The sequence below is a fragment of the Scomber scombrus genome, chromosome 18 (assembly GCF_963691925.1).
Source record: "Scomber scombrus chromosome 18, fScoSco1.1, whole genome shotgun sequence".
NCBI lineage: Eukaryota > Metazoa > Chordata > Actinopteri > Scombriformes > Scombridae > Scomber > Scomber scombrus.
In genome coordinates this window covers 21,425,052-21,440,800 of record NC_084987.1, presented here as the reverse complement: position 1 = coordinate 21,440,800, position 15,749 = coordinate 21,425,052, and the positions used below count along the sequence as shown (strand labels likewise).

Genomic DNA, 15,749 nt, shown 5'->3' with positions numbered 1-15,749 from the left:
AAAGAAAAATTCAAAAGCAGAGCGGCTAGTTATTTGCCCTGCAGCTTGGGAGGGGTGGAGGGGGGGCTGGGGCGAGGGGTTTCTGCATTCACTCACAAAGCAAATCGTAGGCAGCGTAAAAGGGAGCCAAGCTTCATATCATTTCTGTTGATCTTTTTTTTTTTTTAATTATTAATCAAGAAAATGAGTACTACATACATTAAGTCCAATGGAGAATTAAACAGATGGATTTGTGGATAGCCGTGTCATTGCATAGAGGAGGGTGATTACATTCGGTCATTCCCAGTGAGGTGTTAATGACATGGTGGGGGGGTGGGAGAGGGGGAGGGAAGGGGAGTGGGGTGGGGGATAGGCGCGGGCATGAGGAGGGGAGGAGGGGACAAAATATTACTGTTACAAGATCCAATCTGTTCCGAGGATGCTGTGTCCGCCTGTCTGTGTGTGATGCGCCTGTCTCATTTGGTCAATAATGAATACAAAGGCTAATATATATATATATTACAGCTTCACAATATACTGTACATAATACAGTATATGGTACTTAATGCCCATTTCAGGGGGGTTGGGGAGGGGAGGGGGGGATCAGTTCAGTGATAGATGTTTGTACACAACTTACCGTTGCCGTAGAAACAGCGAGTGGTTACCGTGGAGACTGACAACAACACAAAGAAGTCGTCAGGGAAACAGAAAAAAAATATAATAAATAAAGGAACAAATAATCCTAGTAAACAAAAGAAACCTAAATGTTCCCCCCCTTCTTTTTCTTCTTCTTCTTCTTTTTCTTCTTCCCCCAAAATTAAATAAACCTGACAGCAGCAGAGTTACAGCTCAGGACAGAATATGAGAGAGTGAAAAGAAGGAAAGGAAGGAAAGGAAGAGAAAGAGAGAGAGAGAGGATGCGAGCTCTCGGGTGTTTTAAACAGAGCTCGGAGCATCATTACAACAATCAAGACCGGTGACAGGAAAGTATTCGGTGCTCTAGAAGGACAAAAAAAAAGAGGAAAAAAGATGTGGTACAAGGAGAATGGAGATATGGGGGCAACCTTGCCTTAACCCCAAAAACGCTAGCCTAATGAATGCAGTAGTGAAGGACTGGAACACCTCCAAAAGGAAAAAGTCAGAAGAGCAGATAACAAAATGCACACCAGCCCTCCGTCATAAGAGCAGAATAGAAAAAAGGTTGGTTTAACACTGTCTGGCTGTATTACAGTCAAAGGGACAAGTGGAGGTATTTTTGGTTAGATGTTGCAAGAGAGAGAGAGAGAGAGAGAGAGAGAGAGAAGAGAAGAGAGAGGACTCATTCTGGTGTGGGTTAAGTTAGGCCACAAGGGAAGAGTGTGTTTTTGGAAGAAATCGGGCAGAGTGGCTATAATTTCCAAGTTTTCTAACCAGTCACCACAAAAAGAACATATACCGAAAGGGTTGTGCAATAGTCAAACAATGAAAGTAAGACGAAACAAACTCGATGATTATAAAAAATGAAAACATAACAAGGCAAGTCGAGAAGTAATAGAGGAAAAAAAAAAAAAAAAGTAGTGAGATTTAGAAAAACAGCTGCTGTTTCATTTCAAAATCAACACAAAATGACAGAAGAGACAAACTTGACTGGCAACGAGAGAATGAAGAAGTGGGGGGAGTTGGTAAAAGGACGAGAAAGAATGGAGTCGACACAGAAAGAAAGATAGACAGACAGAGGGTTGGAAAGGGCAAAGTGCAAACTCTCTTTCCCCTTTTCTTTTCAACCATCTCTACATTTATTTTTTTTCACTTGTGTACAAAGCAAACACACACATGGATACTCGCACGTTTTCATTCGTTGATCTTTTCTTGGAGGGTGGGTGGGGGGGGAATCATGCAGTAACAGAAAGTTTCAGTAACAGAACAGGACCGGTCAAATCCAAAGCTGGGGCGTTTAGGGGATGGGGGTGGGGGTTAATGGGACATGAGGAGCTGGTAAGCCTTCACCTCAGGGCCGTCAACAATCAAGCTCTAACTTCTTCTAAATAGAAATAAAGCTACTGATTCAATCCTCGGTAATGATCATGTTAATAGGAATGGCTGCTATAATGCTCGGGCCCAAGTGAGCTGAAGGCCGACTGTGTCCCGTCGAGGAGTGTGTGTGTCGCCGTGGCAACACTATCTTGGCGAGCGTGCGCGGTCGAGTTTGCACGACTGCAGGCGCAATTCCTTCTTCTTCTCATCCTCTTTTTCGCCGCACACACACATCCATGCAATGATGATCTGTTTTCTCACTAGCTGCCCCGACTTTGATGAGTTTAAAAGCATGCAGAGCTTCACCGCTTGTGACAACACACACACACACACACACACACACCTCGGCTATTCTGCGCTGTTGTGTTTCGAACGTCTGACTAAAACTCTGCGCTGCAGAGGAGACGTCACTTTCCAGAACGCTCCGGGCCACAAAGGCGGCCGCAAACACACAACACCTTAGAGCGGAGGTTGGTGAACGGGAGTGGAAAGGGTTCAGCAATGGTCTCTGCTACCTGTCTGTGCGTCCTCTACTGTGGCTGCATACACACACAGCACAGCAAAAAGCTTTATTTAAAATTAATGTAGGTACTTGCAGATTCTTTGGTAAAAATATAAACTTAACCATAACAGTCTGGCTACCAGTCAGCATACATGTTCATGTTTTGCATATTTACTGCAGTGGAGAGTCAAAACATAGTGAGAAACAAGTGAGAAAATATTCAAATTGTGTTCCCTGGAAGAAAAAAAAAAGGATACTGTATTCCCGTCCAATCACTCTTAACTTCAGGATTTCTGTGATCAAGTGTTTGAGGCAAATGAGACCATGCAGAGACCCTAATCCACTCTCTTTAACAGCCAGTATCTGCAGCATAGTGGGAGAATTAAATATGCGACATGACATCACATATGTGACTAAATGGTCTGAAGGGATTTTCTGCTGTTAGCTTCATCCCACAGTCACATGACATTATGAGTGAAGACTGCTTCAACTTTTTATGTTAGGGTGCACGAACAGTCACAGACACAGCCGTTGGATGGGGGGTGGGGGGGTGGGGTGGAGATGCGCTGAGGTGTGTATATTTGTGAGTGCATACTTAAAAGATACAGATACACGAAAGTCAAGGCTATATATAGGCTCTGTAGTTTATATATAGAATGAATGGTGATGAGATGAGTTCACAGAGAAGCAGGTAGAGACAAAGTGAATTGGAGTTGGGCCACTTACATGGACACATTGGAAGTGCACAGGAAACTGACTTCTTCAAAGCGCAGAGTTTTATTCCAGACAAAGAGAGGTACAGTGGAACTTTAAACACAACAATTCTCTTTCTGTTTCATATAAAGCTACATACATGCACACTATGGGCAGCTAAGCTATGAGTTGAACTACTGACTAACTCCCATTGGCATGCACCAACAATAAGAAAAGACAGCACTAGATTTAGGTACAGCATACCTTTAGAAATCAGTCAAAAAAACCATTCGGAAAACTAAGAATTCAGCTATTCAAGCCCTATTTTGCAATGAGCGCAAACAAGACTATGGAGGCGCTGATTTCATGCTAAACCGAACAGTAAAGAAAGTTAACAGTCCCATCACCAGAACTAATTTAACAAAAACAGCTGCACAGAATAAAACATGCAAGAAAAAAAACACATCCAGCTATCCTGCAGCACGGCCTCAGTTAAGGCTTCCATATTAAACGACTAAACCATGCACACTTAAGCTACTAAAGTCAACTAAACTCATGCCAGTGGAGAGCGGTGAATTGCAGAGTCACACACGATAAATATTTAACAATACATAACCATTAGAAAGAAAGTAGGCCGTATATTTCAGAGTTTCTGAATTATAAAACCCATGGTTAGTTAGTTTTTTTTGGCGTCGGGAGTTCGACAAACTCTGAAATGGTATGACCAATTAAAGTGAGAGTTACTGCGGCGACATCTGCGAGACAGGAGAACTGCCAGAGAGCATTGCCTCAAATAGAAATGTCCGGCCCTTTCTCCTGAGTCAAAAGAATGTGTAAACACCGATCCGTGATTCGTCCTGCGCCAGCCATTTGTCTCTTCAGGCTCATGCACCATAAACAGACAGAAAAGAGAAACACTCCGCAGACTCCTGCTGCCGGCCCACCATGCGGCTGACACATGACTCGCCACAGCCCCCACCCTTCACACCGCTACTCGAGTACATGCAGAGAGAGTGACGACTGAAATAACAAACAAAAAACAGACAAAACGGCTCGCTGATTAATAAAAAAAGTGACGACGTCATGCAGGAAACTTTGAGGGGGTTGGGTTAAAAAAAAAAAGCAATGCTGGGGGACGACACGGGGGTCGTTGACTGATGCAGGTTAAATTGGCTCCATCAGTATCCATTCAGCTTGCTGACTGACTGAAGGTGGAGGTGGTTGTGGTGGCGGTGATGGTGGTAGAGAGTTATGTTGCACCGGTGGATGCAGGTGGCTTTCTTTCATTCCTGACCACACTGCAGGTGAACTGAGAGTACAGAACTTAAAAAAATAAAAAATAAATAAAACCAGCCAGCCTCATCCATCATGCAGGAACTGACTCTCACACACATCTGCCACCCACACACACACATACGCACACACAACAAGGAAATCACCACAGTAAGCCCATGCAGAAATCCTGGCTTACAGTGGCCAAGAGATCCAAAAAATGGACAACCGGCTGATTAAAAACCCAGATTAAAAATAATAATAAAAACAAATCAGCACATGCTTCAGTTAAAAACAAACACAATACCCAATCAAATCAAACCAAACAAATAAACCTGGACGCACATTGACTTTACATTACAATCTCAAGCAGTACAGCTCTTTGGTAAAGAATCCAGACTTCCGTAAAAGTGAACATGCGTCAAGTGTTGCTGTGATTCCCAGCATGCTTACTGTTTTGCACCAGGAGCCATAAGCTTGTCACAACCACTTAGCCGCGGCGCCCGGGAGAGAGGAACACAAGAAGGATTTTCTACGCTAGGGAAGGAAAAATAAAGAGCATCTGACAGCAATCTGCCATGCATCATCCTTTTTCGCTGCGTTCCTCTCGTGCCCTCCGGTTGCCGACTACACAGACATCATTCCGTTTGTTGCAGGAAAATAAATAAATAAATAAAAATTGTAATATCAGTGTGGCTGCTAGTTGCACATCAGTGGAAGATAAGAAAAAAAAGGTGAAGAGGCAACAGTTTAATGTGAAAACAATGCTGCAGAGGAAATAAGTACATGCCTTATGTAGTGTTCTTGCAACCCCCAAAGTCATTCCCACCACAGAAAATGCCCCCCCCCCCAAAAAAAAGAAGGAGCAAACAAGTCGTTTAAAAAAAACAAAAAACACATATTGCAGAGGACCAGGGAGTGAGGGAGGATACCAGTGGGCTGCATCAGAGCATATCACTAAAAAAGGGAGGATGGGAGCTAGCTAGCAAGTCAGTGATCAAGCAGAAATTACGATGTGAGGCACAGGAAGAAGACAGAGAGACAGAGAAAGAGAAAGAGAGAGAGAGGAAAATTACCTCAATCTTACGACCTTCCACCAGTGTGCCGTGGAGCTTTTCCCTGGCTTTCTCTGCGTCTGCGCTGGTCTCAAATGTCACAAAGCCAAAACCCTGTGGTACACAGCAGAGGTTAAAGAGGTTGATGGTGATTGAGGGGCACATCATGAGGGGATTGCGGGAGAGAGAGGATGAGAGGGGGGGGGGGGATTCTGACATTGCTTAATAGACGGTGCGGTTGTGGAACAATGATTTTTTTTCTTTCTCCCCCCTGATTATCACGTCAAATTTACATAAGGAAAATACTTGAATTACTGTCAATTCATTTTGGGATGGCAAAAAAAACAAAACACTTACCTTTGAACCCCTCTCATTGAAAATAATCTCTACATCCAGAATCTTCCCGAATTGCTGAAAATAAACACGAGGAGAGAAATTAGATAACGTGGAAAAGCAAAGAAAGCGATGGGTTACGTAACATCTTTGAGTTATTCTTGGCTCGGCTTCACTGTAAAAAAAATCAAAAGCTCCTGATGTTGAAGTACAGCTGCTTTGCACTAGGGGTCGCTATTATACAAAAGACAACTTTCATAGTATGTTTCTTTCTGTCCCTTTGCCTTGAACTCTGCTCTTTTCCCCACTTTTTTTTCCTCCTGTCACTTCGTCACCGATGCTAACACACTGACACACATAACTGCCCCCGCCCCCCTTCAAGCACTAAGAGAACACCCATGAGTGTTTTTCCCTTTGTGGACTCTTTATGTCTGCCTCCAACACCCCACACCCTGGTGAGCTGCCACCCCCCCACTCTCTCTGCGGAGCACCCGGGGGTGTCTAGACTGATTTATTGATCCTGTTTAAAAATGAGGGCCCCCTCCGGCAACATTCCCCAAAAACCTCTTACCCCAAACATCTGCCTGAGATCTGGGTCCCGGAAGCGGAAGGGGATGTTGGAGACGTGGAGGCGTTTGGGGGTCCCTTTGGCTTCTGCGGACTCTCCCGGGGAGCCCACTGGTCCAACCACTACTGTACCACACTGTACACCCGCCTCGCCCTGGGACGTCTCCTCTGTCTTTCCCTGCGGAGATCAGAGAGGAAAGAAGAAGACTTATTCCACATATATTATCACAACTTTAGTAATATTGTGACAAAATACAAGGTGTAAAATGACTCAACATCCCATAATTAAACTACCATTAAAAGCCTTTATCACCACACACAAGTGCTTACATTGTTGTTGTTGTTGCTGGTAGCAGTGGTGGCTCCGTTAGCGCCGGCCCCTACCTCTGCTGTAGCTTGGCCCCCAGCACCGAACATGGCCCCGGGGACAAAATCCGTCCCCGGTAGTCCGTTTTGAGGAGGGGGCGGAGGGGGGAACGCTGCAAAGGGTGGGGCCACCAAGCCCTCCTGTCCTCCTGTTGAATCCTGAGAGCCCTGCGGGAGCGGGGAGGGGAGGGGCAAGAAGAGGAAACAGCTTAGCATACATACTCAGTGAGCCTCGCAGTGGCGTCATGATGGAAGGCAGAATGAAAGGGTTAAATCCTCTCTCTCTCTCTCTCTCTCTCTCTCTCTCTCTCTCTCTCTCAGCACTCAGTCACTATCCTCTCTGCCACACCCCCCCTCCCTCCTCCTCCTCCCTCTACCACCATATCTCTGACAGGCATGTGTTTTCAGTCAGCCAACCATGAAATATTTACAGCAAACACATCCATTATTAAGAGTCAGAAAATTCGATACACGGTTTTAGATATGAAGATGCTTATGGGATGGATGGACGGACGGACGGAAAGATAAACACCAACTATGACATGATAACAGTGATGCATTGTGCGAATGCTTGTTCCTGGATTTTGTTTTTTTGGATTTCGTTTAGAAATCTATAAATCAGATTCACTGTGGATCAGCTGGGAAAGTTGTTGCCTCAGGTCCTTTTTTTCCCCCCTCTGCACTGTTACAACTGTATCAGCACAAGTATCATCTACAGATTCTTTATAGCTGAGCTGCTGCTCCAGCCCATACTCCTTATCTTGTATATATGTGTGTGTGTGTGTGTGTGTGTGTGTGTGTGTGTGTGTGTGTGTGTGTGTGTGTGTGTGTGTGTGTGTGTGTAGTGACTCTGCAATATTACCGCTTCAATCATTTCACACACTGAAGGACATCTTGGACTAAGTTTCACAAAATCCATTTACAGTAAAGCAATAGAGAGCGAGAGAGAGAGAGAGAGAAATATCCACTACGAGATGGAGGATGAGTGGATAAGCTGAAAGAGAAAGGAGGCCAGTGGGTGTGTGTGTGTGTGTGTGTGAGTGGGGGGGGGGGGGGGGGTCAAGGCTGCTGCTTCTTCCACACCAGGCCAGGCAGGATGACACACAGCATCCACCACCATTAACCACTGGTCAGCTCTCTGCCGTGGGCTGGATCTGGGCTGGGTGACGCCTAGAGACACCCAGTCTCCAGACAGCCTTTTTAATTATGCAGAGTAACTAAGATGCGTTGCCGCAAACCAAATGAGCTCTGCCTCCCTCTTTTTCTCTCTCTTTCTCTAATCCTATAGCCTAACTGCTCACTATTCTCCTGCAGCGATGGCCGTTGCTGGCTGCTAACAGCCAGCTGAGGCTAGAAGGCCCATCTGTAAGACAGACGGCTTCTAGGGCCTGAGCCCAAAAGACAGAGGAGGCATCAGAGATGGCTGTGTAATCCAAAAACAGACTCGTCCTCTCTCATGCCATTCTCACTGTGGTTCAGGCTGAATGTATGTTAGGAAAGAATGTGTGAATTGTTTTACCATCTGCTATGGTTTCCGTGACCTAGTGATAAAAATGGAAGCAGCAAAAAAAAACCTTGAGACGAGGAGCCATTAAAATTCATTGGTTAGGCTTTAGTCTACACTGAGTAGGTTATATCAAAGCCCGAGTATGCTTGTTAGGGCATGTGAGCCAAAAAACATGCAGTAGCTTGTACTCAGCCACTAAAGGGTGTGTCCTATAGGCATATCCCTGCCCAGGGATGATTCACACACCCCAAAAATGCTCAGCAGAGGTGTTAAAAAAAAGAGTGACAAAAGAAGGTTAAAAATGATGTTTAAACAGAGATCTTATTATGCTTTCACAGGAATAAAGGTTTGAGCTTTTTAGGGTTTTTAGCTTTTAATGTCTGACAGAGTGAGAGCTGGTCAGTAATTGAGTCTCTTAGAACTGAGATATCTCTTTTGCAGGCTTGTCATATGATAAAACTCAGATTATCTAATGTTTTCCAGAGACTTTTTCTTCTTCAGGGCAAAGAAGCAGCTCATTGTTTATCAAAGCACAGTCAGAACTGATGTCGACTGAATAAAGCAACACCGAGCTTAGTCTGGATATCATTACACAAAGCTCCACATCAAAACACTAAATGTGAAGAGATATTTGAAGGTGTTATAATAATCACATTTATTTTGAGGGTTTGTGATGATTTAGCCGACGAAGTACAAAAAGAAAATAAATTATGGATGAGCTAATAATCAGACAGGCGGATGACAGCAGGCAGTGGATTAAGATCAGAATTGAAAACAGTACACACACACACACGCTGGGATTCCTGACCCGCTGACTGAGGAGCAGCACTGCCCTATATGGCAGCATCATATAGTCAAATATGAGAGGGCAAGGAAAAAAGAAATAATGGAAAAAGAAAAGGGGGGGGGGGGCTCAACAGGAAAGGGGGAAAGGGGATTATGGGAAATAATGACACACACTATTAGCGTTGTGTCTGGTCTCGACAGAAATCTTTCCACACTGAGTTTTGACATTGTGAGATAAGATGCAGAATTGGCTGAATCCGTGAAACACACATACACACACACACACACACACAAAAAGTGTATGCTTATTATTAAAAATCACATGAAAGGCAATCTGAGCAAAGCTGACAACAGAGCAGATCAGGTATCAACAGACGTGTTTTCTAATATTACAAATAGCAAAAAAGGACCATCTGGAGTTGGACCTATTCATCCATGCTGTTTCACTCTCCCCTCATGCATGCTCACACACTAACACAAACATACATGCACGCGCACAGCAGAAGCCCGGTCGTGTTACCTGAGACACCATATGTTTTTCCACACACGGAGAAGATGAAGGGGGAGAAGAAGCCTTTTTTTTGTCTCGGCAAAAAAAAAAAAAAAACCTTTCAAGCGTGCGTCTGTGTCTGCTGACTTTTAGCATAACCCAGCCCCAAAAGTGAAGCGCATACACACACCAGCCGCAGAAACACAGACTCAGTGACCAAGTGGTGATGCTACTGAATCCCCCCCCCCCCCCCCAAACCTCCCCCGTTTAAGTTTTACTCATCAATCATACAAACTCATGAGCCCTTTTGTCTATAGGAACTATCTGCTGTCATGCAAAGTTCCCTAGGCTGAAAAAATACTCTTTACAGCTTCTTCTCCCTCTGCAATCCGTCTCTTTTCTTTTCCAGTGGTTGGAGAAGTATGCCTCCGTTCACTCAACCCCCCCCCCCCCCCCCCCCCCTCCTTTTTCCCCTTCCCTATTCGTTCTTGCCTGCCACGCTTGATGAAAGCCAGAGGGAGAATTCCCCCCCCCCCCTCTTTTAAAACCACCGACACCCGCCCCTCAAGCCGCTCAAAACCTCTGCTGCGCTGTGATGTCCATCAAAAGCGTAGGCCGCTGCCCATCTCCTTATACGGCATTCTCTGTCTCCTTCCTGCCAATCAGATTACGCTAAGCTCGTCCCTTAGAGGTGCATCAGTAGTTCACTGGCTCGGAGGACACGTGGATGTTTATGTGGCAGGAATAATTACTTTGCAGAGAACGCAGAAGAAGCTTTTTCTAGTACACAATCCCATACTAGTGACAGCCATAGTTTAACAAAATAAAAGCTTTTCCTTTAAGTAACAAATAAATGTGTCATCATGTAACATCAAGAGATCGCATAATAGGCTTGAATTCATTTAAACTACAGGGGTCCCACGATGCTGTCTGTCAGTGTCAGCAGCTCTGTGACTGCTGAGATCCGTGACACGCGGCTCGTCTGTTTTTGACCGTTCGGATCAGCGTCAGCAGCGGCGTCATTAGCATAATCACACTGACAGCTCTTACTTTAACACTCACCTTGGGCAGGACGAGACGGCCTCAATATATTTGTTTCCCCCTCCCCCTGTTTAACTCATGCCGGTTTCAGTTTTGTTTCTTTTGATTCACCACAAGCAAAGCAAAGCCTGTTCTGGATGAAATTAAATCATTCAAATTAAAACAAATAATGGGTGGAGTATTCACAAGTGATTTGGTTTGTACCATAATAACAAAAGAACCAAGCAAGCGGGCGAGGCTGATAAAGAGCGACAGGGCGGAGAGAGAGAAGGGGAAGAAGTAGAAGCTTAGTCCTGAGTGGGGACTAGAAAAGAAAGCTGCAATTATGCATAAAGACAGAGGCTGTTATAGTTGACGATAATGGAAGCAGGCTAAAACTTAAAAATGGTTGATTATAAATAGAAACTAAACACTTTCAATCTACAGTAATTAAAAAAGAACCTACTACAACACTACTACTACTACAAAATATATACTAATAAATACAGTTTTTATGTGTGGTAGTTTCTTTTTAATGTGTTTTTTACTTTTTAGTTGCACTATTGTTGTTTCATTGTCGTATACTTCACTGTGGGTCAGAGAGAAACACAATTTCAATCCGCTATATGTCCTGTAGATGTAGTTAGAATTGACAATAAAGTGACTTTGATGTATGATTTTATTATTTCAATTATCTGCAGAATAGTTTGTCAATGAATCGATTATTTTTTAGATTCTCTTTTGTCTATAAATATCAATAAATTGTCATTTCCCACACAGCCCAAAGGAGACATCTTGAAGTGTCTTCTTTTGTCCAACAACTAACAAACATAACTTAAATATACAATTTACTTTCACAGATGACATGAGTTTTTTTCCCCCTTCACTAAAACAATTATTTGATAATCAAAACAGTTGCTGATTAATTGTCTGTTGATGGGTAAATCCTCAAGCCTCCACTATGATATTTCTACAAAAGGAACTCAGTCCAAACACACTGAACCTCCGTCTTGTCTTCCTGATAAATGATGCGTGATGTTTCATGAGTCACTGGTATGACCGCATCTGTAGCATTGATGTACTCACTAGCTCCCAAATCATGATTATTATTTCTTGACTCTTTGTCTGTAGCTCTTATATCATCGCTGACAGACATTTACACTCATGAGATTTCCTTTAACTTCAATCAGACGTGATTTACTACAAAATCTAGAAGAATACAATGAGCTTTTTTATCCTGAAACCGCCAAGAATCCATCACACCGATCTATCGACCACAAGGATGAAAATCTGCAAAACAAGCCAGTGCAGCATCTGTATGTATTGATATGTTTTCTGCGCCGCCACTTCAAACTGTTTTTATTCCATCGGCAAGAAAAATCTCACATTGCTTATTCTGAGTGGATGCAGCGAGATGGAGAATTTGTACAGTGGCGGCAGAGAAAGTTGAAATGAAACTAGAAATACTGTCTCGTGGTTGAATGCATCCGCAAACCAGTCAAGCTCAAATTTATATCCGCGTCTGTCTAGACTTGTGTAATATTTGTAGTGAAGACTTTGAAGGAATTTAATAGAATCGCCACAGTGTTAGTGTCACCTAACAGTATCTGACCAAAATGTAAAATATGGTCACAATCTCTCCTTCCGCGTGTTATGGTGTACAATATTGGCCAGAAAAGTGTTTTCGTAAGAATATTATGATGTCACAGTGAATCTGACCTTTGACCTTTTGGATATGAAGTGTTATCACTTCATCATTTTATCCTATTTGACATTTGTGTGAAACTTTGTCATAATAGGAGGATGAATATGTGGCAAAAACATGTTATGTGAGGTTAAAGTGACCTTGACGTTTGACAACCAAAATCTAATGAGTTCATCATTGAGTCCAAATCGTTGTTTGTGCTGAATTCTAAGAAATTCCCTCAAGGTGTTCCAGCATTTGCAAAAATTTGACGAACAGACAAGCTGAAAAAACAATGACTCCTGCCATTGCTGTCGCCGGCATGGAAGTATAAAAACTCAGCAGCACTGACTTACTTGTGCAGTCTAAGCTGGGGTACACTGCTGTTTATCATGCAGGTGGCAGGTAACCTAGGAGATACTGCATACATTTAGAGCTCTGCTGCACTGCATCTGTGCATCGCATCACTTCCAATGTGCCTCTTTGTGTATATGTATGTATAAGAGCTTTGGTGTGGGGCGACGTGGAGACTGTTTTCACACCTCGACCAGCTGCATACAGCCTGGGGCAGAGGCAGTTAGGAGCTGCATTAGTGTTGGACAATATCATCATGGCTATATGGGCAGTGGGAGAACAGTTAACCCTGAGGTGGAGCAGTGTCAAACTGTGCGTTAGGACACCAATATCGCACGCTCGGCACTTTGGTTTACTGCTAAATCTGCTTAGAGTGGGTTATATTGTTGTGAGATGGGTGGTGGACGTAACCTCCTTGACATTATCTGTCGCTCTCTAAAGTGAGATGTGCAACACAAGGGAATGCCCGTAACCCAGCAGGATACTTATGCTGAACAAGGCTAAATGTGCAGTTAACTTGAAATGCATGCATACCCTGACACAGCAAAACGCACATAAACCTGTCAGTGTGTTTTGATAGTGCGGTTGCACAATTCTGTCAGTTTCTCTTATGTGTTCAGCTTCTCTCCCGCAACCAGATGTGACACACAGAGAGCGTCTTCTGGTCCAACCGCCGGCTCACGTGATTGGCCACGTTCAGCAAAGGTTGATTCTGGATCAACTTCTTGCCAGACAGCCATTGTGTTTTTTCACTCCCACAGCCTAAGTGCACTACCCACTTTCACATGAATGGGAAGACTACTCAATGCTCTGTTGCTGGACAAGAATAATAAAAGACACTTGCCAAATTGTCATTGTTATACATATTTAAAATTACAGGCTGTTCCACCACACAGCTATGGACTGTCTGTACCTGATGTTAAAGTAGAGTACGGATATCCAGTATAATAACCAGTTTGAACACAGACAGAGCAGCGGAGTCTGTTCACTAATTCATCTGCTGCTGCATGTGTTTGTTGACATCAGCCTGATATTTAGAGACAGCTGGTCGGGCCAGTGTTAGCAACTGACTGAACAAAGTAGAATCCGCACGCTGATCGGTCCAAGCTCACGGTTTCACCTCTCCAGACAGACAATGCCACGTCAACAAACCCAAACAAAGAGCGCAGATTAGTGTGAGGAATTGTTTTTTTGTTTTTTTCCCCCAGTCTGTCCTTTTGGGGATTGGAGGAGCCAGCTAGCCACCTGGAGTTCCCGAGACTTCCTGACTCATGACAGTTCTGTAAACTGTGGCAGGTGTGCAGTGTTTATAGGACTGCTGTGAGTTAAGAATGTTAATGTAGCCAGAAATCAACTGTGTCGGTCATTGACTTAAAAAATTAAATAAAAATCAGCTTTTGTGCTTTTATGGATGTGTCAACTACATTTATATTATGTTGTCATGCATACTTACTGACTGTAAAATGTACACCATTAAAATAACTTTCATGGTGACATCAAGTAAGCCTTGCATCACTGCCAACTCTTATCCAAAGTCAATGCTATAGAGACCTGTCACCCAAAATAGAGAGCAGTACCATACATTTTACAGAGGACAGGGTGACTGTTGCTGTGTCACCTTTAAAGTGCATTCCCACATGGAACCAACCCCTCCCCCCTCCCCCCCCCCTCCACCCCTGCCCTGACACCCTTCTAGTTATTACCGCCATCCTGCATTCGGCGTCATTCTCTTTGAAGAGGAATAATGTGTTTAGCCTACAGCTGTTCTAGCCTGCGGGGGGAGCAAAACAGAGGAGGGGGAAGAGAGGAGCGAAGAAGGAAAAACACACAAGGAACGGAAAAATATTGAGAAAAAGAAAGCTGGTGTGTAAAAGAGAGTGTAACTGAGATTTAAGAGACTTTTGGGGGAGGTTCCACCACAACAGACGCTTATGTGCGTCACTATATTATCTTACATACACAGTATACTGCAGTATAGATCTGCATCTATGGTCAACTTATGATCAATGCACATGATCCCGACCACTGCTTACTGCTTAGCCTTGCTGTAAACAGGTGACTGTAGGCTATATAACAATAAATACTGGTTTTGACTTGTAGCCCCTCACCCATACTGTCTCTTCTTCAGCGATGTCAGCTGTTGGCACTTTGCAGATGTTAACCAAATAAAGAAAAATATTCGACAAACCTACTCCAGTTGATCCTGCTGAATCTTCAATATAAACACTGCAGTAGTGTTTCTCCAATATTCACTCTGCAGCAGCAGCGGTGCGCCACTGCAGAATTATGAGCCCCGCTGCTAACATTTCGCACGATCATCAATATCAAAGGGCCACTAATGATTTTCACTTGCGCGCTGCGTAAGCGTGATAACACCCCGCGTTATCGTGGGATTGTTTTGAGTCATTGACTTGTGCGTCAAATCCCAGATATCTCCTGCTGCTCATTCTTCAAAGGACTGTTATGAGGGTAGCTAAGGCAGTGTGTAATGTGTGTGTATGTGACAGTAAGAGAGAAAGTAAATGTACAGTACAGGCTACAGTGTGTCAATTAATATATGCTGTAGCTTCTCAACACCCCACCCCGCCACCCCCTAACCTCCCAACTGGCCACCCTCAACCGCTCAACCTATGGGAAACACTGCCGCAGTAACTACTGTTATTAAAAGTGTTCCCATGTCTTTAAGTAGTACACATGTTAGGCTATGAATGGGTCAAATGAAGGGAGTGGCAACAGCAGTGTATTGATTTATAGTACTAGTATAGTATGTGTGTGAATGAGTTTGTTGTGCCATAAGAGAATGGGAGGGGGGTAGAAAAGCACACCTAGCAACAACTGGTGCATGTGTGTGTGTGTGTGTGTGTGTGTGTGTGTGTGTGTGTGTGTGTGTGTGTGTGTGTGTGTGTGTGTGTGTGTGTGTGTGTGTGTGTGTGTGTGTGTGTGTGTGTGTGTGTGTGCGTGCGTGCGTGCGTGCGTGCGTGCGTGCGTGCGTGCGTGCGTGCGTGCGTGCGTGCGTGCGTGCGTGCGTGCGTGCGTGCGTGTGTGTGTGTCTCCATGTCTACGCAAACGCAACAACTGTGCCCAGGCACCTGTCTCACTCAATCAGGGGACGGATGAAGTTTAAACCG

General features: G+C 44.1%; 1 protein-coding gene across 3 annotated transcripts in view; it reads right to left on the bottom strand.

Annotated features, from left to right (window-relative positions):
• Positions 1-15,749, bottom strand: part of LOC133998917 (RNA binding protein fox-1 homolog 2-like) — a 42,241-nt gene that overhangs the window by 11,164 nt on the left and 15,328 nt on the right. For all 3 annotated transcript variants that reach the window (XM_062437957.1, XM_062437956.1, XM_062437958.1), the window contains exons 3-6: positions 6,745-6,948; positions 6,419-6,592; positions 5,872-5,925; positions 5,536-5,628 (exon numbers count right to left, since the gene is read on the bottom strand). In XM_062437957.1, the coding sequence (XP_062293941.1) occupies positions 5,536-5,628; positions 5,872-5,925; positions 6,419-6,592; positions 6,745-6,948 (525 nt within the window). The remainder of the gene's footprint in view (positions 1-5,535; positions 5,629-5,871; positions 5,926-6,418; positions 6,593-6,744; positions 6,949-15,749) is intronic.